The 23,955-nt window shown below is 35.6% G+C and overlaps 1 protein-coding gene across 1 annotated transcript in view; it reads right to left on the bottom strand.

The window, feature by feature from the left end:
• The window catches only part of mRpL38 (mitochondrial ribosomal protein L38), a 185,231-nt gene that overhangs the window by 53,814 nt on the left and 107,462 nt on the right, over positions 1–23,955 (bottom strand). Inside the window, exon 5 of the mRNA XM_090401660.1 lies at positions 19,678–19,836. Coding sequence (XP_090257786.1) covers positions 19,678–19,836 — 159 coding nt within the window. The remainder of the gene's footprint in view (positions 1–19,677; positions 19,837–23,955) is intronic.

Genomic DNA, 23,955 nt, shown 5'->3' with positions numbered 1-23,955 from the left:
TACCTGCAGGGTCAGCTAGACTTGTATTACGTGCAGGTGCAAACTTGACTTATTTGTCTGTTTGCTTACTTGTGAATGGAGTAAAATAAGGTTTAAAATAGCTTGGTATCTTTAACATTTATCTTTCATCAGGACAATGCACCTGTCCACAAAGGTGTTTTGGCAATGGGAAAATTAAGGGATCTGCACTATGAATTGTTGGAACATACACCCTATTCCCCAGATTTGGCCCCCCTCTAACTTCTATCTCTTCTAAAACTAAAACTCTTCCTCGCTGGTCAGCGTTTTTCTTCGAATCAAGAGGTGATTGCAGCTGTAGAGGGGTATTTTGCAGATCTTACTGAGAACCCCTATGGGGATGGGATAATGGCGCTGGAGCATCACTGGAATAAATGTATATTTTAAGGGAGATTTTTGTTGAAAAATGAAAATAATTTAGAAATTATAAATTCGTTTTTTCATTGTTAGGTCGAGATCTTTTCAGGCCACCCTTGTATATAAGATAAATTGCAAAAGAAAATGGTACATCTGTGAAGTAATTAAGAGCAAGAATAAAAGAAGCTAAGGCTACATGAATGTAACCCTCAATATTGTAAGATGGATAATCTCTAGAAAGAAATAAGAGAATGTTCTCTCATACCACTGTAAAAAGCACCTTAACATATAAATTAAAAACATAGACCTTGACAGAGAGATTAAATTCAAATCTAACAGTAGTAGAGATGGACTTCCTGAGATGTATATGAAAAACAAGAATGATAGCAAGAAATCTTAAAATTAACAGAATTATGAAATACAGAGACAGAGATAAGTGAGAATACGGAAAAGACCAAGATAGCAGATACATGAGAATATAGAAAATACCAAGATATCGGATATGTGAGAAACAGAAAAGACCAAAACAGTAGAGATATACGAGAATACAGAAAAAACACAGACAGTATGGATCTATGAACAGGATGAATCATAAAAGAAGGTCAAAGGAAATCAAAGTGGGATTAACCAGTGTGAAAACCTAAAAAGCTAATTAAGGAGTGGAGAGAGACTTAGAAAGAAGTGTTGGGATGTGGTGAACAAAGCAATGCAAAAGATAGTTCTATAAGGACAACAAAAAATAAATAAATAAAAATGGAAAACTATTCTAGTTAGAAGCAGGTGACTATAGCAAGAAAAGCCTAGTAAATTAAAGTAATATTCAAGAATGTGTAAGCAAACCTAAACAAAGCTAATTAATGTAAAGATGGTATAATCACTTAAAGAATGGAAGATGAAAGTTTAGCAACACAAGCATCTGAAGCAACAATGGCAGGAAAAATACCTAGTTGAAGACCAAGATATTTGTAGGTTAAGGAAATTATTCAACAATGCAACAATATCTGAAAACTGATAATTATAGTACATTCATTTTTGGCTCCAAATTCTTGGAAAGACAAAGAACTAATGAGTGCACTATTGTGGTAGAGAAATCAATCTCTGTATGCCAGTTCTTTTGTCTATTTTGTTATACATCTTCCGGTAACCGCCTCAAACATCTACACAGTGTCTAAAATGTGGGGAAACATGAGAGAATTATTTTTAAACACATTTGTTATATTTTCAAGGAGAAAACACATTAAGCATATTATCTGAAGAAGTATCTAACATATCATTTTAAAATAAAATTTTCCCCATGTTTCCAGACTTTTCAAGACACCTCTTAAATGGAAATCTTGGTTCACAATCTTGTCACTCTCACTAACAAATTTGTAATATACAATTCTATGAATGTCCATGAATACTATTACTTTTGAACTGGGGAAACCAATCAAACATCTGAGCCCCTTATTGTTTCCTCTCCAAAGACAAGGATTCTATGGCAATTATTCCTCAGATAGAAGCAAAACTTGTTATAATTCCTGTTCTCTGGTGTCTGCCATTTTTTTTTACAGTATAAACTATAAATACAATACACTGCCATGCTTTGCAAGGTATTCCTTCTTGATAACATAACTTTGGAAATAAACAGCAGACAGCTCAGCACTAGTATACCAATGGCCAATCTGGAGGGGGGGGGATGAAATGCAATGAAAGTAAAGTATTCAAACATCTAAGTCTTAGGAATACAAAATATGGAAATATCACTTGCTTATTCTCTTTTATACAAAAACTGTAGTCCATTTAAGACACATGATTTATATTAATATATCTAGCTTTTATTTTAAACAAGAATGTAAAGGTAAAATTATGATACCAGCTGTGCAATTTTTAAGGTTTATGCTTTTAGATATTAAGTCATGCACAGCTGGTATAGTGAACTAACAGAAGAAACAATCTCCAAAAAGCCCATATATTCAACTTTTATTAAAAAACTTATTTTTATGACAAAATGCATTGCATTCCTATTACAACAAAAGCTTGCTGGAATAAAGAGAAAAATAACATTATCTTCTACAAAGTAAATATTATTATTTTTGGGAGTGGACAGCAGAGGTTTTCCCCCAGTTAATTGGGGGTTTTCATCCTGCAAGCAGGAAAACCAGTCCCATATACACACACAGGCTACAGTCATAGGATAGAGTATTTAATACCGCATTAGGAGGGCTCAACCAGTCCTAAGGGGCTGGTCGAGGAAGGTGGGAACCCCATATGAATAAAAAAAAAACTTAATGTATGTGCAACATTAAAAGTAAAATGCTACATCTATTCAGAGATCACAGGATCCCAAATAAAATATATCATTTTTTTTTTTTAAAATTCCAGTATGATTTTGTCCTAAGAGGAATATAAAAATTTAATTCTGAAGTCCTTGTACAGATAATGTTATACTTCTGAATAAATCTAGTGCAAGTCTGCAAAATTCCCTGACTAAATCGAATAATTGTTGTAATAACTTTGGTATGAAAATCAGCAATAAAAAGACAAAGACAATGAAAACTTCAACTGTATCCTGGATGGTGACCCTATAGAACAAGTAAAACATTTCAGCTATTTAGACACAATTTTAGTGAAGATGGTAAATTAAATATGGAAATAGACAACAGAATTAGTAAAGCTGGTATCGTAGGAAGTCAATGACCTAAGAAGAATATAAACATTTTCTCAAGTCAATGAAAAGACAGTTTAAATTCATAAATATAATAAATGTTAAACAATGATATATAATGGTATAAATACCAAATAATTGAAAGTGAGATCCAAATATCTTAATTTTAAGGCATCTGAATTAATACAAACAGTTACTGATAAAGGTTAACTGAAAATAATTTCATATTTCATAAATAAAAACAGACATGGTTATGCTATAAAGCATCAGTATACATTATGACACATGGACCTCTGGAGAAAGCAGGGGTAGTCATTTCAAATATGCAAAAATATAAAACTTTTATTAAAAAATTATAAATTTTATTGCATTTTAGATGTGTAGAATGCTTTTTTTTTTTTTTCAGAGGATGCCACACAGCATCAACCTTTTTTTTTTTTTTTTTTCAGTTTATTATTATTATCCAGACATCTCTACTGAATCTGAAGATGTGCTGGAGGAGGTCCCTATTATTATCTATTGACACAATACCTCTCTTCATTACAACGATAAATGACAAAGAACTAAACTACCTGTAGTAACCCATTTCACTCATTCACTACTCTCCAAATAAAATAAAATCTTCATTGAAAGTTTATTTTCATTATGGGAGATACTGAGATAGTAACGATGTAAGCTTGCTCCACCTTTGCAACGAGTTACCTGGTGTTGTACTACCTTACCCCAGTCCTGAAGATACTTTCAGGTGCAAAGTTTGTTTGCTCACACTTGGATAAAGATTAAACTAAATTTATTAAAATCTTCATTATCCTCACTAACCACACTCTTTTAGAGAACTTCTAGGATGACTCCTTATTCACTTGGTTCCTGTCACATCTTGAAAGATTTTTTTCCAAATATTATTATTATTACATAACACCTCCAGGAGTCCAAAGACTCATCGAGGGAGGGCACCTACTCTACAACTCTATCTCCACTAATTGCAACTACCTTCATCATCAACACCAATGCCATCTACCGCTTCCCACCACCACTAATATTTTCACAGACAATCATAAATATATATCCTATAAAATCCTGTTAGTTAATATGTAGTCTATGCAGTTTCAATACACTCTCAAGACCTGTCATCATCTTGGTTACCCACTTAGGAATACTCTCTGCCACTTTCTCCTTCTCAAGAAATTCAGGCGACCAAATCTGAGCATGGCAAATCCAGATATGGTCTTTTCAGAACCTTGTGTGGGGAGGGGGCTTTTTATTTCTACTGGTCAGTGTGTTTTTTAACATCCAAGTAATCCAGCCTGATGTTTTGTCTGATTCTACATAACTTCAACTACCTATCCACCATCACCACATCCATATCAATTTCTTGCATTGCATTTCCATACACTGAATTAGCAAACATTATCCTTTGCCCACAATATAAATTTATTCAAGTCATACTGCAGAATCTCTATATCACCTTTATTACTCCCTATCCATTTAACATCATCAGCCAAGAATTGAATATTCCTCCTCCCTTCAAATCATCCCTAATATTGTTAATGTAGAAATTAAGATGTCCAAGTATGGGCATTCTCCATGATTCCACTCTTCTAAATACTGTTCGATGTCTATTAGCCAACAAATAAATCTGTTCCAATTTATGTAGCAGATTTCTGTATGGTATCCTGTCCAATGCCTTTGCAAAATTCAGAATATCATGGGACAGCCATTTCCCTTATCCTCACTCAAGTTACTTTTTTTATAAGTAACTTGAGTGAGTAACTAAATTACTAACACAAAATTTTTCCTTTATAACACTATGCTGTTCCAATGGGGTATCATAATTCCTCGCCCCTTTACACACATTTGAAATCCTGCTAATGTTAGTCACAGGTAATTCTCTTACATTTTTTCATAATACATATACAGCTAAAATGTATTATGAAAAATTCATAATATATTCATATAATCTCTTAATATGAATATATTGCTATATTCATATTAAGAGATTTTGAAATAATCGGAATACCTCCAGTTCATTTACCTCTATTTATCTCATCTCTTCTCATTACATGAGTAATGGTTAATATATCCTAGCAAAATCTTCACTTGGTTAATATATCCTAGCAAAACGTATACACAAAACAGAATCACTTCTGCTGCTACTATCTGTATTTATTAAAGTCATTCTATTTGGGATTTCCTTTAACTAGCTTGGCTAATTTCTCTTATAATCCAATTTTGCTTTTTCCTATCATGCTGGTCACCCATCTTACCTTATCATTTTCATGAGTTTCCTTATATTTCTTTCATATTTGCTTCTTCTTTCTTTCTTTCTTCTATCTTTTTTTCTATATTTTTTCTATCTTTTGAAGCAAGGATAAGTAGCTCAATAATGCTACTTATCCTTGATTCAAAAGGTTGTCATAATCACCTGCAAGTTAGTTCCAAATATATTCCCTCTTAACTGAAAACTCCATATGCTCATGACCTCCCAGGACAAGACTGCATAATCACTCTACCTAGTGAATGCAAAATTGCTGCTACCTTAGTGATGGCCAAATCCACTGAAGCTATCAGTGGATTTGGCCATCAGCTATCAAGCACTTTCCAAGTGTGCATTTTCTCAATTATATATTATTTCAGATGTAATTATCTCTCAGTAGACACATTTATTCAAATTTCCTTCTCGTAATATATCCATATTTGGAGTAAATGTCGACTAGTCCTAGGGGGTAGATGATTTTCTTCACCAGTGAAATACCACAACCTTGTTTATTGGCAACATTAGTGGTTACCACTGTGTTTGGTTCCCAGAGCAAGGGTTAAACCTTTGACATGCAGTGTGTGTGATAAGCTTTGAGGGCATGCCATACTGTAGGATTCGGAACCTCCTCCACTGTTGAGGGAACACCAGTAAAGTAGTTCTGCAGGATGGCTACCAGTTAGTGTATGGGACTGAACCAGATGGTAACATGTCTTTTAGGAGGCTTCTTGATCAAATGGCACATAATCTCGCTGCCTAGTACACTGCACCATAATGGTATGTGGGGAAACACTGTCGACAGCAGGTTGTGGTGGAAACTGGATACTCTCTGTATGGGCAACATGTTCAAGAGTCTATTTTCTCCCACTGCATGTTTTCCTTCCATTTTTCTCTTCAATTTTTGTAACTTTAAGCATGAAAATAAGTCTAAATAGGTATAAGGTCTCTGTGGGTCTACAACAACAACAACAAAAAAAAAACCTCCCTCTAAACTCCCCACCCAAAATAATTTAAATTAAAAATCACACACGCAACAATTCTTTATATTTGCTAAAATAAGGAGCCAAAAGGCTTCAGTTTGGCAATGCAAATTTATATAAATCAAGTGGATATTAAATCCAGCATTATTTCAAAGCCGAATGTAGAAACTATGAAAGTTTTGTAAAAAAAAAAGTTGACCAGGGAGCTTACAGTAATACACTCGCTGGTATTCATGAGTTGTCCTAGCGTGGACCACTTAGAGGACATGAGCGCTTGCCCAAACATCCATATATTTGGCTTCTATTGGTCCATTTTGATAAGGTTTCACTGGCCTGACAACTGTTTCAAACTGATTGGTTCTCCTCAGAGACCAGGCAGAAACCTTAAGAGAACAAAAGCTCTTGTTAAGTACTAAGAAACTTGAAATGTCGAAGAGGTGTATTTTTCATAAGCTAACTCTCGGTTGGTGCGGAAAGTAATTACTAAAATAAAGAGCCAAAAGGCTTCAGTTTGGTGATGCAAATTTATATAAATCAAGTGGATATTAATCCAGCATTATTTCAAGCCAAATACAGAATCTATGAAAGTTTTGTAAAAAAGAAAATTGACCAGAGAGCTTAAGTGAATACACTCACCATCATTCACAAGTTGCCCTAGTTCGGACCACTAGAAGGCATGAGCACTTGTCCAAGCATCTAAATATTTGCCTTCTATTGGTCCATTTTGATAATATATGGATACTTGGGCAAGTGCTCATGTCTTCTAAGTGGTCTATGCTAGTACAACTCATGAATGCTGGTGAGTATATTCCCGTAAGCTCTCTGGTCAACTTCTGTTTTTTTTTTTAAATGAAACTTTCATAGTTTCTACATTCGGCTTTGAAATAATGCTGGATTTAATATCCACTTGATTTATATAAACTTTATATTTACTTGACAAACATCTGTGGCATCAACATAACTTAAATGACGTGCATCATCATCTTCATTCATCCAAAACTGATGTTCTGTTCTCATTGAACCCCAAATTTCTTCTTCTAAATAAACCACAGCTTATCTTACTTCTGCCATAAGAGGGATACTTGTGCTTTTGTGATATTCCTTGCCAAAGGATGTCTAACCTAGAAGTCATCCTTCATCACTTTTTTGACTTTCTGTGGCTTAAAATTTCTTTACATTTTGTTTCATTCATCTGCTGCCTTTACTGTTCCTCCAATTCTGAAAATCATTCTGATCACTTGCCTAAGTATCCCATAATACAAAGCACATCTCCTTACAGACATGTATAATGCTATATATTATGGGAAGAGTCACTACCCAGACCGGTTTCGACCTTTATTGAGGTCTCATGGGGTGCAATTCTAGCTCGCCTCCTTGTGGATGTGATGAGTGTGATGCATCCTGAACTCCTCAGAGTGTGATGCATCCTGAATCACACTAAAGAGGTAGAGCAACTGGCAGCTAGACCATTGTGCAATCTCCTGACCATATTTACACATGGAAACTCAAAAACCTTCACAACGGTTCTTCTTCGAACTAGCCCATAAGGAATATTGGACATAATATCCGTATCTGCCAGTTAAATGTTGAGGGTATTACCACATTAAAATGTCAATGTCTTTCTAAATTCTACAAGAAAAAAACGTCGATCTACTTCTCATTTAAGAATCACATATTGAAACTGAAAATCAACTTAAATCCAAAGCAATAATCCCTGGCTACGACATTCTCGGGATTACTTACAGTCGTAGCTACGGCAACATAACATGTCTGAAATGATATTGAGAATGCTGTGCTGATATCTTCTTCTGCTAATGACGAAATCCAAAAGATCACTGTTAAAATAGCAGACATTACGATTGTGAATGTATATAAACCACCTGCAATTGTTTGGCCAAATGATGTTTTACAGACATACTCCCACCCAATGGTATACTCTGGGGACGTCTGTTGAAGTTATTCCAGAGATATTTAGGTGTAGGATTAAATGAAATTAATGTTCCTCTGGTTTTTGATTTACAAGTCTGTTATTGAGGTGAAAGCAAGAACATTCGGTTTTATCAGAATTTGGTGTTAATCTCCATTTTTTACAGACCTGCCATAAAGCCGAAAGATCATTTGTCAATATTTCTTCGGTTCTTTTTATAGACTTGTTGCTGATCGCCAAAGCTAGATTGCATAAGCAAACTTCCTACTGGCTGTTTCAGGAATATCTGTGATATAAAAGCTAAAAAGCAGTGGTGTGAGCACTGACCCTTGAGGTAATCCATTCTTAAGCACTCTCTGTTTACTGATGCTTCCTCTGGTGACTACCCTGAAATATCGATTACACAGTAATTTGTTTAGGAGATGACCCAATGTTTTACATGGGATGACATTAAGAAATTTATATATGAGTCCCTCCCTCCAAACAGTATCGTAAGCTGCTGTTAAGTCAATAAAGACAGCAGTAGTCTTCAGGCATCTTTGAAATCCTGCTTCAAAGTAACAGTCATCATACTTCTTGGAAATACAATCGGAATGATCAAAATGGGAAAATATTAGCTGAATGGGCAGATCAACACCATCTCCACTTGGTTTTTGATGTCAAGATTTGACATTCATCTCCACTGATAGTGAAAATCAACCTCTACAGACTTTCAGACATATTCTTGAGGTTTTTCCAAATAGCTAGCACCGTCCCATCTTTATGGAATTCATCATCATCATCATCATCAAATTCCTGCCATGTACCCTCAAGGGGTGTACAGGATATGACAGTACTACACGAAAAAATTACATCATTACTAACTTCCTATCTACAATTTTCCTCCAAATCAGTCTGTTACTTGTCAAGACTCCAACATTATCAGATCTTATATTTCTATCGTCTAAGGCACTGTGTACCGTATCAATCCACCTATATCTTGGTCTTCCTCTGAGTCGTTTTCCTGCCAACCTGGCAGAGAACACTTGTTTTGCTAATCTTTCCTCTCCCATTCTATTTAAGTGACCATACCATCTGAGATTAGCTCTGCTAATGCATTCCTGGATGCTGACAATGTCAAGTTCTTTCCTAATATCCTCATTTTTAATATGATATTGCCATTGATGCCATCTGTTCACGCCTCTAATCTTTCTCAGGACTCTCATATCTGTGGTCTCTAGTCTTTGGTCAAGTGTTTTACTTCTGACCCAGCTCTCAGATCCATAAGTTAAAATTGGTTTGAACACAGTCTTGTATACAGCTAATTTAGTGTTCCGACTAATTTCTTTCTTATTCCATATGAATTTATTCAATTGACTTCCCACGATACCAGCTTTGCTGATTCTGTTGTCTATTTCTATATTTAGTTTACCATCTTCAGTAAAAATTGTGCCTAAGTAGCTGAAATGTTTTACTTGTTCCACAGGTTCCCCATTCACAACACAGTTGACATTTTCAATGATTCTGCCTATTTTCATTGTCTTTGTCTTTTTATTGCTGACCTTCATACCATATCTATTACAACAGCTATTCAATTTAGTCAGAGAATCTTGCAGACTTGTAGCGGATTTATTTAGAAGTATAACATCATCCGCATAAAGCAAAGAGCTGACATTAACATCTCCAATTTTGATATCAGGTTTAATACCACATTCCTTCATAATGTGATCCATATAGATAATGAATAACAGAGGGGATAATGTACATCCTTGTCTCACACCAGATTTAACATTAAACCATCTTCCTGTACTTCCTTCAATTCTAACTGCTGACTCACAACTCAAATAAAGACTAAGTATTGCTTGATATAATGCCCCATTGACACCATATAACTGCAGCGTATTGAATAGCTTCTCTCTTGGCACCTTGTCATATGCCTTTTCCAAATCGACAAAACTTAAATACAGATCTTTGTTATATTCCCATGCATTCTCGATTATTTGTCGTAAAGTGAAGATCTGATCCTGACAGCCTCTATTTGGCCTGAATCCAGCTTGTTCTTCGCCAAGCTTTTCTTCCACAATTCTTCTCAACCGTTTCTCAAGTATACTTGCATAGATCTTGCCAGGAACACTCAGTAGGGAAATACCTCTGTAATTCTCACATTCAGTTTTATTTCCCTTTTTATATATGGGTACTATGAGAGCTCTACTCCAATCATCGGGAATTCGTCCCTCTGTCCAGGCTTTCTGAACTATGCAGTGCAGCCACTGTAAGACTCTTATACCACCATACTTCAGCATTTCTGGTCGAATATCATCTACTCCTGCTGCCTTTCCACATTTCAAGCCTTTGATGGCTTTTTCTACTTCAAGTATGGATATGTATTCCTGACTGCATGCATGGTCAGTGTTTTTTATCACTGTGCTGTCATCACTGCTTGTTTCATTTAGCAGTTTTTCAAAGTAATTACTCCATACTTCAAGGATATCTTTTTCTCCTGTTTTCATTTCACCTTTATCATCTCTAATTCCTTTTACAGCACTCTTTCCTCCATTCCTAAGCTTCTTCAACAACCTCCAGAATATTTTGCCACCTTCTTGATATTTATTTTCTATATTCTTGCCAAAGTCCTCCCATGACTTTTGTTTAGCTAGTTTTACACACTGTTTAGCTTTCTTACATTTGTCTCTGTATTCTGTAAGAGTAAAAGCTGACTTATTTGCCAGGAACTTTTGATATGCTTTCTTCTTTTCCTTCACTGCCTCTTTAACTTCCTGTGTCCACCAGGGAGTTCTGATTTTTTTATCTTTGCACACAACCTCACCACATGCCTCTCTGGCAGAATCAATCAATGTTTCCTTCAGAGTTTGCCAATGAATCTCCAAGGTTTGATTCCTGTTCTCAAACTCTTTCATTTTCTTTTCAATAATATTTCTGTATTTTAGTCTACAGTTTACATCTGAGAGCTGCTCAACTTTTATTTGCTTTAAAACTTTCTTACATGTTATTCTTTTCAATATGAAATTCAATTTTATCCTGCTCAAGACTAAATAGTGATCACTTCCAATTTCAAATCCTCTGTACACTCTGGTGTCCTGCACCAGGGAGAAAACATCACTATCAACAATAACATAGTCAATGAGACTTTTCTTATTCCTAGCCTCTTCTCTCCATGTGAATTTGTGCACATTTTTATGTTGGAACATGGTGTTAGTAATAACCAGTCCATGTCCTGAGCAGAAATCCAACAGATATTTGCCATTATTATTAGCTTTGCTCTTTTCTCCAAATTTTCCCAAAATATTTTTGTATGTCTCACAATCATTTGAAAATCTCACAAAGGAAAAGTTGGTCCTTGTTGGGGATCTAAATAGTAGAGCCCCAACAAGGACCAACTTTTCCTTTTTCATTGTGTCAGTTGCTTTTTCTAAAGCCTCAAAAAATTCCTCCACTTCTACCTTAGTAGAACCTTCTGTGGAACCATAGGCACAAATAAGTCTCATTGTCCAGTTCCCCATTCTCATATTTGCCCACATTACTCTACTTGAGACTGACTGCCATTCAAGAAGATTAGCCTCGTATTTTGTGTTGAATACTATGGCTACTCCTTCTTTTCCTTGATTGTTATTGCCTGAATATAACATTTTGTATTTATTGCTCAGTAAGATCTCACCAGTTTTGGTCTTTTTTGTTTCAGTCACCCCTATTATATCGATCTGGTACTTATCTAATTCCTCAGCTAGCTCCATTTCTTTGCCATTCAGGCTTCTTACGTTGATAGTACCGATCTTTAACTCTGGTGATGTTGAGTTGGGGTTTGTTTTCAGATTTGTTCCAGTAGCTGACTTTTCGCTGTTCGCCCTGGTTCCCTGGCGAAAACAACGGGGGCCTTGTTTAACCGGGCGACGCCCCAGCCGGCATGAAATTTTGTCATGTTGTACCATCATTTTTTATTTTGGTTTAACCAATAAGAATACAATTTGGTCGGCTAAATCCCAAATTGCCAGCCCATCCTCGTTCGTTCAGTATCAAAGTAGATACCCAACAGGATGCACCACGAGAAGGTGAGGATTGGACATTAGGTCAGAAGCCCTGGTCGGTTCTCCGCATTCCTTTAAAGGCTATGTGGAGGTCTCCTCTCAGTTATACAGCTTTGACCTTTAAGCACCCCTTTATGGAATTAGGAGCTCAAATTCCAGTGATGATAACATCATTTCCTAGACCAAGATGGAATTTCCAAAAAGCTGACTGGGAAAACTTCACTGTGAATCTAGACGCAAGCCTTAGACGAATTCCCCCAACTTACAAAAACTATACACGGTTCACTGGAGCAGTTATAGCGGTGGCAAAAATACCCATTCCTCAAGGCTACTGAAAAGAATACGTGCCTGGATGGACCAATGAAAGCAAATCCCTGTATCGGGAATTCCTTGAAAGGAAGGATCCCGAGATAGGAGAACTACTACTCCATAGTCTCAACGCTGCTCATAGGGAAAAGTGGATTCAAATAACTGAAAACATAGATTTCAAACATTCTAGCAAAAAAGCCTGGTACAAGCCCCTCTATACCAAAGAAATCATCTCTTGTCGTTCAAATCAGATAGCTGTTCGTATTGTTTCGCTTTCTAGAGCTCCGATAGATAAAGAACGTACTAAAGAAGTAAAATGCGAACTAAAGCTATGTAGTCTGTAACTCAAAAGAATCAACCATTTTCTTTGTTTTTTCCAATGAGGAAATATCCTCGGCTTTTCAAAATATCAAAATGGGGAAGGCTCCTGGATTTGACAATATTCGTAATGCATTCCTGATATACTGTGGACCTTATGCAAGATTGTGGCTGGCTAAGTTCTTTGATGATATACTTGAAATTAGCTGTTCCTAAAGAATTTAAAAGGACAAAAATCATTGCTGTGTTAAAACCAGGTAGGCCAGCAGACAGAACTGAAAGCTACTGTCCCATAGCCCTTTTAAGTGCAACCTACAAATTGTTGGAGAGACTAATATTGAATAGGATCATTGAGAAAATTTTGGAATGTGTTCCAATAGAACAAGCGGGGTTCAGAACAGATCGCAGCTGTACAGATCAAGTTCTCAGCTTAACAACTTACGTTGAAGCAGGATTTCAAAGATGCCTGAAGACTATTGCAATCTTTATCGACTTAACAGCAGCTTATGATACTGTTTGGAGGGAGGGACTCATCTATAAATTTCTTAAGATCATCCCATGTAAAATATTGGGTCATCTCCTAAACAAATTACTGTGTGATCGATATTTCAGGGTAGTCACCAGAGGAAGCATCAGTAAACAGAGAGTGCTTAAGAATGGATTACCTCAAGGCTCAGTGCTCACACCACTTCTTTTAGCCTTTAAAATCACATATATTCCTGAAACAGCCAGCAGGAAGTTTACTTATGCAATCTAGCTTTGGCGATCAGCAACAAGTCTATAAAAAGAACTGAAGAAATATTGACAAATGATCTGTCGGCTTTATGGCAGTTCTATAAAAAATGGAGATTAACACCAAATTCTGGTAAAACCGAATGTTCTTGTTTTCACCTCAATAACACTTGTAAATCAAAAACCAGAGATATATTCTGGTGGAACATTAATTTCGTTTAATCCGACAACTAAATATCTGGGAATAATTCTGGATTCAATTCTGTCATATAAACAGCATATGATTAATATTGCTGCTAAAGTTTGCACCAGAAATAACATAGTTCAGAAGCTTTGTGGTACTATATATATGGGGCTCAAGTGCCACAACTCCGCCATGGGTCTAGTTTACAGTGCAGCAGAGTTTTTTGCTCCCCTTTGAGCCATATTGCTCCTCCAGAACTGCGATGTTCTGGAGGAGCAATATTCTGTGAATATAAAAGAATTTTATATTCACAGAATATTGTTCTGTGAATATAAAAGAATTTTAAATAACCAAAACCTTCCAATACATGAATTTATTCCAGATGCTTTATCTAATAGACTAAAATCCAGAATATCTGGCATAAAACTGCCCATAATCTTATTAGTCAGAATGGCAGTATGGTGAGTAGGTGGGATGTACTGTGGTCCCAAACAGTATCACCTGAAGTTTATAATTACATAAACATCTTCCAAAAACCATCTGGATTTGACCTGCCCAGGAATATATGGACGATGGCTAACAGGATTCATACAGGCCATGGTGTATGTGGAGACTTACTTTCAAAGTGGGGTAAGATACCAAATCCTCACTGTTCCTGTGGAGCCGAGACCAAAACCTTTCGCCATATAGTACAGGAATGTGAACTGATGGCCTATCCAGGTGACTTTAAGGATATCTTTGACCTATCCCCAGAGGCGATCAATTGGATTAAAAACCTAAATGTTAAAATATGATTAATCTTCTGTCTGATGCTTGTCATAAATTTCATGTTTGTATTTGCTTGAATGTGGATGTTTTACTTTTTATTTATATTAGCATATATATTCATGTGTATTTTATCTTATTGTCTTTTAACCATGTGTACATGCCATACGATAAATAAATAAATGAGGTTTCGTCACTGGGAGCCATACCCAGAGGTGGTGATACCAAGGTTGAAGTAATGCAGAACTTATATTTACCTATATGAGTTGCCACAAGGTGCTTAAACCTTATTAAATAAAATCTCACGATGAGAGAAAGATGTAGAAAGTTTTTTTACCTTGGGTGTACTATACGTTAAAGATACCAAGAAATTTTATAAACTTGGTTTTAATCCTTTTTTCCCAAGTTAGCAAACAAGCAAGTAAGCTAGGTTTGCGCCTGAAGTATTTTCAGGTCTGAGGCAACTCGTGGTAAAGGTGGCATAAGCTCTGGTCATTTGCCTATAAGTTCTGCATTACTTCAATCTTGGTATCATCACCTCTGGGTCTGGCTCCCACTGATGAGACCTCAATAAAGGTTGAAACCAGTCTGGGTAGTGACCCTTCCCATAATACATAGCATTATACATGTCCATAAGGAGATGTGCTTTGTATTATGGGATACTTAGGCAAGTGATCAGAGATTATGCCACCTTTACCAAGAGTTGCCTCAGACCTGAAAATACTTCAGGCACAAACTTAGCTTACTTACTTGTTTGCTAACGTGGGAAAAAAAAGGGATTAAAACCAAGTTTATAAAATTTCTTGGTATCTTTAAGATATAGTACACCCAAGGCAAAAACATTCTACATATATATATATATATGTGCACGTACATACATAAGGGTGTGCTGATAAGTTGTGATAATCACCATGAAGGAATTGAGGTAGAACCATGTAACTTACAGATTATTCTATATATTTCCCATAAAGTGTTGTACACTTATTACAATGCTGCTGATCACAGATCATTTGCAATCCTCTGAGAAAAACGTTTTTCCCTTGTTGCACAAACTAGTCCTCAGCTGCAGATATAACTTCATCATCTGTGGTAAATTTTGTTCCTTTCAAGTGTTTCTTTAAATTTGGGAATAGGAAATAGTCCAGATAGGGCCAGGTCTAGCAAATAAGGTGGGTGAGGCAGACAACGAAAGTCCAAGTTGTGTATTGTCTGTTTGGTTTAATGAGCAGTGTGAGCAGGTGTGTTGTCCTGCAAAAGCAACACACCTCTACTCAGTTTCCCACAGTATTTTCCTTCAGAGCTGTTGAATAAGCTGCTGCTGTAACAGTTTCACCTTTTCTGAGGTACTTGGTGAGGATTATACCATCCATATCCCAAAAAACAAGGCAAGAAACTTCCCTGCTGACTTTTCGGCTCAGAACTTCTTTGGCCATGAAGAACCTTTGTGTCTCCAGTCTTCATCATCTGTAGTAAAAGTGGCTTATGCCACCTTTACCACAGATGATGCTGTTTGGTCTCTGCATCATAGTGATGAAGCCATATTTCATCAACAGTCACAATACGAGCCAAAAAATTTGCATCTGATTTCTCAAAATGACCCAAAATCTCTTGAGATAACAGCACATGTTCTCTCTTTTAGTCAGCATTCAAATATTTAAGGACCCACTTTTGCTGAGAGCTTCTGCATGTCCAGATGTTGGTGGATAATGATCCCCAGCTCATTCCCTGAGTCTTTGCAATGTTTTTGGATAGTATTCATCTATCATCAAGGAAGGCAATGCATGCAGTACATCTTCCTGACCAGGGAGCATCTGTTCTCTCAGGATGCTCAGTTTTAAACTTGGCCACCCATCTGGCAACTGTTGGATATTAAAGGGTACAGTTCCCTAAACTGTTACACAAAGTTTGGAGAATCTCAGTTGCGGACTTTTCTTGCAGCACAAAAAACTTGACGATGGCCTGCACCTCTGTCTTGAAATTTCTTCAAAAGCTCTGACATGTCTTTTTATATATCCTAAAAAATTATTACAATTTGATGAAACATGGGGTTAAAGGGTTTTAAGATATGTTCTTTCTTGTGGTTATATCAGTTTGTTCTAGGTTTTTATGAAAACTTTTCAGCCCCTTCCCCACATGCGTGTGTGGAATTACAAAAGCAGATGATTATGAGAAGCTGAGGAGTAAGCTTCCAGCAGTCGCATGGCATAAGAATTTGGAGGAGAAAGATGTTTATGGAGCTTGGGTCAAGGGGTGTTTGAAGAAAGCAGTATCAGAATTTAAACGCAATGTCAGAAGGATAAATCAAATAATAATCAGATGGATGAAAAGCTTCATTAAACAGGAGTTGCACAGAAAGAAGATTGTAGATTGTGCAAGGATTATAAAGAAAAAGATGCTCAGCATACAAACGAGCCACAAAAGGCACAATCAAGAGAGGTGATGTATATGGTAAGGAAGGCCAAAGTTAATTATGAGAAAAAGCTAGATGATGAGGCAAAAGAAATCCTAAAAACTTCTTTTGCAATGTTGCAAGTAAAAGGAGAAATGACTATAGAAGGATGAGTTTAAAAAGTGCTGATGGTGAGGAGGTAACAGAAAAAACCAAACAGTGGAGTTGCTGAGTCATCATTCTGCAAGGGTGAACTATCTGGGTGCTGATATTGCAATACTAGATATGTCATTGACTGATGAGAGAGCAAAGGTTGAAGAATTAAAGTTGATTAGAACATTGCAAAGACTCAATGCAAACACGACCATGGAATTAGATTGCATAACTAAACTAAACTAAAGCCAGTAATACATAGGCAGATTACTGACTTTAGTACTGGGAAGGTACCAAGGAAGTGAAAGAAGGAAAAATAGTCCCAATGCATAAAGACAGAGATAGCAAATCATAGGCCAATCAGTATTTTGGGAGTGGTGGGAGCAGGAGCAGGTAGACAGGAATATAATACTGTATTAAGGGACAACATGGTTTTGAGAAGGGCAGGTCTTCCTTTAGTAATCTGCTTACTTTTTATAATAAATTGACAGTAGAGTTGGATAAGGGAAATGGCTACTCAGTGATATTGCTAGACTTTGGAATATTTGACAAGATTCCAAATAGAACTCTGTTGCATAAATTAGAGCAAATGTGAATGGATATGAATCTGCTGATTAGGATTATAGGGTAGCTGACAGACAGATATCAAAGATGTTTTAGGGAGGAGTTGAGTCCAGGAGAAGTAAGTGACCAGTGGTGTACAACAGGGGCTCAGTACTTGATGCTCTGTTGTTTAATTTGTATATCAATGATATAGGAAATGATATGATAGGAAATATTCATTTGCTGATGGTGCTAAACTTGGAAGAACAATAGTAAATGAAGGTGCTGTAGAGATCCTGCAGGATGACTTAAATAGGTTGGCAGTACAGGCAAAAGTAAATGGCTGTTAGTTTAATAACCAGGTGTAAGATTTTGGGAAGAAGCGATCACAAGCAATGTACTATATTGATGGAAATGAAATATAGGAAACTGATGAAGAAACCAGTGACTTGGGAATGATTGTGGATATGAAGTTGAAGTTTAGAGGGCGTATTGTGAAGGCAAAACAGCAAAACGAGTATTCTCTGCCAGGTTAGCTGGAAAAAGACCCAGAGGAAGACCAAGATATATAGCTGGATTGATACAGTAAAAAGTGCCTTAGAAGATAGAAATATAAGATCTGATAATGTTGGACTCTTGACAGGCAACAGATTGATTTGGAGGAAAATCGTAGATAGGACGTTAGTAATGATGTAAGTTTTTCATGTAGTACTATTATATCCTGTACACCCCTTGAGGGTACATGTCAGGAATTGGATGATGACCAAAAGAGCAAATCAGATTATGGTTAGTGAAGAATACATAAGTATGACATCTGGACTACTGCACACAGATCTAGAAACCATTTCTGTGGCAATGACATGGAGAGGATCCAGAAACAAGTAACAAAGATTGTGGCAAGTTTATGGAATACTCCCTATGAGAATAGATTGATGATCTATTGGCATAAAAATCTGGCTGATATGCAAAAAAAGGAGAGACATGATAGAAGCATATAAGTTATTATGGGGGATTTATAGGACTGACACTGAAGACTTTTTTTCAGTATAAGACAGGAAGGGAGAAAATGAAGGGTCAGCAATAGAAATTGTATAACAGTGTGGTTAGCAAGTGTGTCAGGACTAGATTTTTTGCTTTGAGGATGGTGAATGAGTAGAATAGGTTGCCACAAGTGGTTGTGAGTGCTTTGTCAGTGAACAAGTTTAAGGAGATGTATGATAGGTATTGTGTGAATAATGGATCTCCCACGATGAGCTTTCTAACTCCATGGAAATGCCTGTACAATAATAATTTACTGATGCATGGCATTTTTCTTCTGTTGTCTGATATGTCTGAAGAAATTTTTTAAAAATTGACTAAAGAAAAGGACAGAAAGTAGAAGCTGCTGTCTTTTTTAGCCTAATCTGCTGTTCAGATCTCCAACAAGAACCACTTTTTCCATTTTCTTTATGTTAGCCCTGTGTGTTCTAATGACTCGCTTAAGGGTCAAAGCCAAATAACTGGGACGAGACCTCCACATCGCCTTTCAGAATGTGGAAATTAACTGGGGCTCCTGACCCAATGTCTAACCCTCACTTTGACATGGTGCACCCTGTTAGTAGGTATCTACTGAGTATTGAACGAATGGGGATGGGCTGGCAATTTGGGATTTAACTGCCTAAATTGTACTCTCTATTGGCCTAAAACCACAAATGCATAATATAAAAATCAAAATGTTATTAACAAAATAAAACCCAAAGAACAATAAGTGTAAGAAAAAACACCAAAATTACTGATATGAACTTAAGTGCATTGTGCTTCAAAAATTTCCAGCATTGTGAAGGCTTGCTGCTTATATAACTGTGCAGCAACAATTTTTAATTAACCAAAAGGAACTTTCAAAAACTATTATCACTAAGTTTTACAACTCAAAAATCTGCACAGTGCTGAAATATTTTAAAGCATATACTTGTTTATTCAATTCACATCACATATTGTCCAATTTTTAAGTTTATAACATAGCATTCTTTTTTACACAAGTATTTTCTGGGGAAATTGATTTTCCCCAAAATAAATTGATAGTGTGATCTATTTATATACCATGGAAGTGTTTTCTTGAATGCAGAAAAATCTATTTCACTTTCTTGCTTGTAAAGGATGAAGATATATCTATGATAGCCTGTGCCCAAAGGAGGAAATGGTGGTAGGTAATCATAAAGGACTTGTCCACTACTGATATCGTTTCCTTTTATGTTTCCACTGTAAATAGAATATATAAAATAAAATGTATATAGTAGTCATGTAACATACTTCTCACTGGATGATTGCTATTTCAAATGTCAATATACACAGAAATGGGGGGGGGGGAATCACATTGAATGCATGAAAAAAAAATAATAATAATAAATAAATAAAACCCTTGTATTCTTGAAAATTAGCAATACTTATTAAGAACTAAATATAACTTCAATTATTATATTACATTTACAGCTTCGTTCACTGTTGCTGATTGCTGATATTTTTTCGCAATGAAGAATTCTGACAAGCTAACAATCCATTGCTCCTGCTACTAAGCTCAAGAAAATATGAAGCTTGTTCTAATGGATAATACAATTCAACAAAACTCCCATGTATTTAATTTTTCAATTAATACTTGCAATAAACAGGATAACAAAAGATGATTCTATGTTATTTTTGACCATCTAAATGTAAGAAAATTGACATAAACTGGGTTTTATTGGCCAAAGGATTTTAATTGATACTAAGTAAGAAATGCCAACAAGTTTTGCCAACTTAGCTGTTTGGCCTCAGGGTGAATAAAGGAGATACAAAACAACTTAAACACTTAAACTGTTCATGAAGGAATGAACCAAATACAACTATTTTTTTACAAATACAGAAGAATGCGTAGATCAAATGCATGGAGCATGTATGATGTCAACTGTTGTTATGCAGGAACATTCTGTAATTAGCAGTGAAATTTAACTCTGTGTGCTTAATGATCTTATGAGGATCTTCCAAATATCAGCTAGAATTAATCCTTGGTTTCTATTGAGGTTGTGTTTAGAATGGATGACTGTTATGGCTTTTTTTATGTATTGGGAGCGGAAATCTTCTTCTAAATAGGGCATGGAGCTTTTGTCCCATTCGATGGTATGGCTAACCCAGAATTGTCTTCTCTGTTATTGTTTACATCTATGTGTTCGTTTTTTTATAATTTCCAAACTTCTTGAGGTCTGACCAATGTAATTTAATTCAGATGAACAGGGAATGTTATAGGCACTGGCATATTTGAAGAAGGCATTACTGTCTTTCGGATATCTTAAAAAATGGCAGGTAGTCTTTAAAGGTTTAAAAGTCACTCGTATTTCATGTGGCTTGAGGAGCGTAGCAATCTTTTTAGAAACTGTCCCAATAAGGAATGGTGATGGTGGATCAATTTTTTTGGATAACCATTGTCTATCAGGGTTTTTGATATGTGGGAGAGTTCATCTTTGAGATCTTTATCATCTGTAGTGATGCGAGAGGCCCTATTTTTGAGCATGTGAATGATGCTTAGTTTTTGAGAAATGTGGTGCGAAGATGTGAAGTGCAAGTATTGACCTGTGTTGGTTGGTTTGTGATAGACTGCAAGGCTGATATGTCCAAGTTCCAAGGTGAACTTTATTTTCTACGCTCCTCAAGCCACATGAAATACGAGTGACTTTTAAACCTTTAAAGACTATCTGCCATTTTTTAAGATCTCCGAAAGACAGTCATGCCTTCTTCAAATATGCCGGTGTCTGTAACATCCCCTGTTCATGTGGATTAAATTACATTGGTCAGACCTCAAGAAGTTTGGAAATTAGAAAAAAGAACACAGGAGATGTAAACAATAACAGAGAAGACAATTCTGGGTTAGCCTTTCATTTCTAAAGGACAAACCATACCATTGAATGGAACAAAAGCTCCATGCCCTGTTTAGAGGAAGATTTCTGCTCCCGATACATAAAAGAAGCCATAACAGTCATCCATTCTAAACACAACCTCAATAGAAACCAAGGATTAATTCTAGCTGATATTTGGAAGACCCTCATAAGATCATTAAGCATGCTAGAGTTAAATTTTGCTGCTAATTACAGAATGTTCTTGCATAACAACAGCTGACATCATACATGCTCCATGCGTCTGATGTATGCGCTCTTCTGTATTTGTAAAAAATACAATTGTATTCGGTTCATTCCTTCATGAACAGTTTAAGTTGTTTTGTATCTCTTTTATTCACCCTGAAGAAGCCAACCCCTAAGTTACCTAAAATATCAACAAGTTGAAACTTGTTGATATTTCTGACTTAGTATCAATTAAAATCCTTTGGCCAATAAACCCAGTTTATGTCAATTTTCTTAGGATAACAAAAGACCAAAATTGCAATAAAGCAATATATATGGTAATCTACCTAAGAGATCCCTAAGTTACCTGTATCATTAAAAACAGACTGCAGGATAATCTAGTGTATTGCTCAGTGATCGTATGTCTCCTCTCAGACCGACACACAATAATATAGATATGTTGATGCCATTTTTGCAATTTGGAATGGCTCTTCTTCTTCAGAGTTAGAGCAGTTTCTATTTTCAAAATAAATGCACTTCATCCCAGGTTCCAATTCACTTTAGAAAAAGAAGAAGACAATGAAATAGCTTTTTTGCATCTAATATTTCTTTTTTTTTTATCCAGATAGCAGCTGACAATTTTCAGTTTTTTTGGAAGAAAACTCATGGTCAACTATATCCATGCAGAATCAAACCACCACCCTAGTAAAAAAAAAAAAAAATAGGAACTATAAAGACCTTAATACATCATGTTATTCCTTATATTCTTTGCATAAACTTCTACAGAATTACAACATATTAAGTTAACTGTGTTAATGAACAGTTTCAGTGAAATCTTCATCAAAAAAAGCATTTAGAAGTTACAGAATCCCTGCCTCTTTGGCTCAAGAGGAAATCGCTCACATTCCTCTCCCTTATGTGCAAGAAATTTCTGAATAACATTTTGGTTGCCTTTTGCCTTGTCAGAAATATTTCCACTTTTTCTGCATATCCTAAAGGCAAACTTCCTCTTCTTGGCAAGGAATCTGATAAACACATGGAAAACCAGGCATTTATCAAATTCCTTGTTCTTGTGGCTTATCTTATTATGGACAATCTGGAGGATCTACTCTTGTTTGTTGCGAAGAACATAATTCTTATATCAAAACCATAAGCCTGAACAGACTGGACTTGCTAAACATGCCATCTTCATCAAGAACAGAGTTAGTTCTCTAGAATAAGACAAGAATCCTTCATGAAAGCCACTTTCTCGTGGAATGTCTCTTTATAAAGAAACTTGTGACACATTTCTCCACTGTCCTAACTTAAACATATCTGAAGGTCTACATTTATCTCCTTTATGGGAGATAGTATTTTTTCAATCTCTCATTCATTCATTCATTCCTAACTTTAATTATATATAATTATATTTTGTTTTTTTAGTTAAGAAAATACTGACCGTTTTATGTTATCTTACATCAGCTACTAAGGTGACACTTTTTTAGAATTTTCTATTATTGTTTAACTGCTGTTTCATTTATACTAAAGACTCCTGTAAAATATATACAGACATTTTACAAGTAAACATCAAGATTTTTCATCCACATGAGTTTTTGTTATTTTTTATAAATGTATATTCCCTCTATAGTATATTAACTTTTTTGTCTACCGGCTATGCCTTTGTTAATAATTATACTATATACTTATGAGGTGATTTATTATATAAATCTCTTTTACTAACAATTATTTTTATTTTGACTCCGAGTGTCCCTATATGTTATTATATTTGCACAAAGAGTTCACTCCAATTGGTGCAATGACTTTAACTCACTCTTTCAGAATCCAACTAATCATTGACTCAATACCAAGTACAAAATAAACACATTTAATAAAACTAAAACAATATATATACACTTTTAGTAATAATACATAACTATAACTACAGATTACATGGATCCAAGGCCTTATTTAAAAATATAAACTTACTCTTAAGATTAAACACTTTTTCTTTCACAATCACAAAAAAATGTTCATAGTCTTTTTCTCTTTCTGTTAAGGCTCTTTTCCAGAAGTTACAAGGCTCTGTACTTCATTTTCAGGATCCTTTTCATCAATCAATATAACACACATAAAGTCTTCTTGACTATATCCTGTTTTCCTTTTAGTAGTAATACTCATCAGATCAGGCACCTTTAATACCTAAAAATCTTCTTAATTCAATATATTTTCTAAACTTTCACTTTCAGGCATTCTTAATACTTATAAAACTTCCTTATCAATATTTTCTCTAAGAAAAACATTCACTTTAGAA

This window comes from Typopeltis vanoorti, chromosome 12 (genome assembly GCF_054136105.1).
Source record: "Typopeltis vanoorti isolate ZY-2024b chromosome 12, IOZ_Tvanoo_1.0, whole genome shotgun sequence".
Lineage (NCBI taxonomy): Eukaryota > Metazoa > Arthropoda > Arachnida > Uropygi > Thelyphonidae > Typopeltis > Typopeltis vanoorti.
Note: the sequence above shows the minus strand (reverse complement) of the source record. Positions and strands in the feature narration are given on the sequence as shown.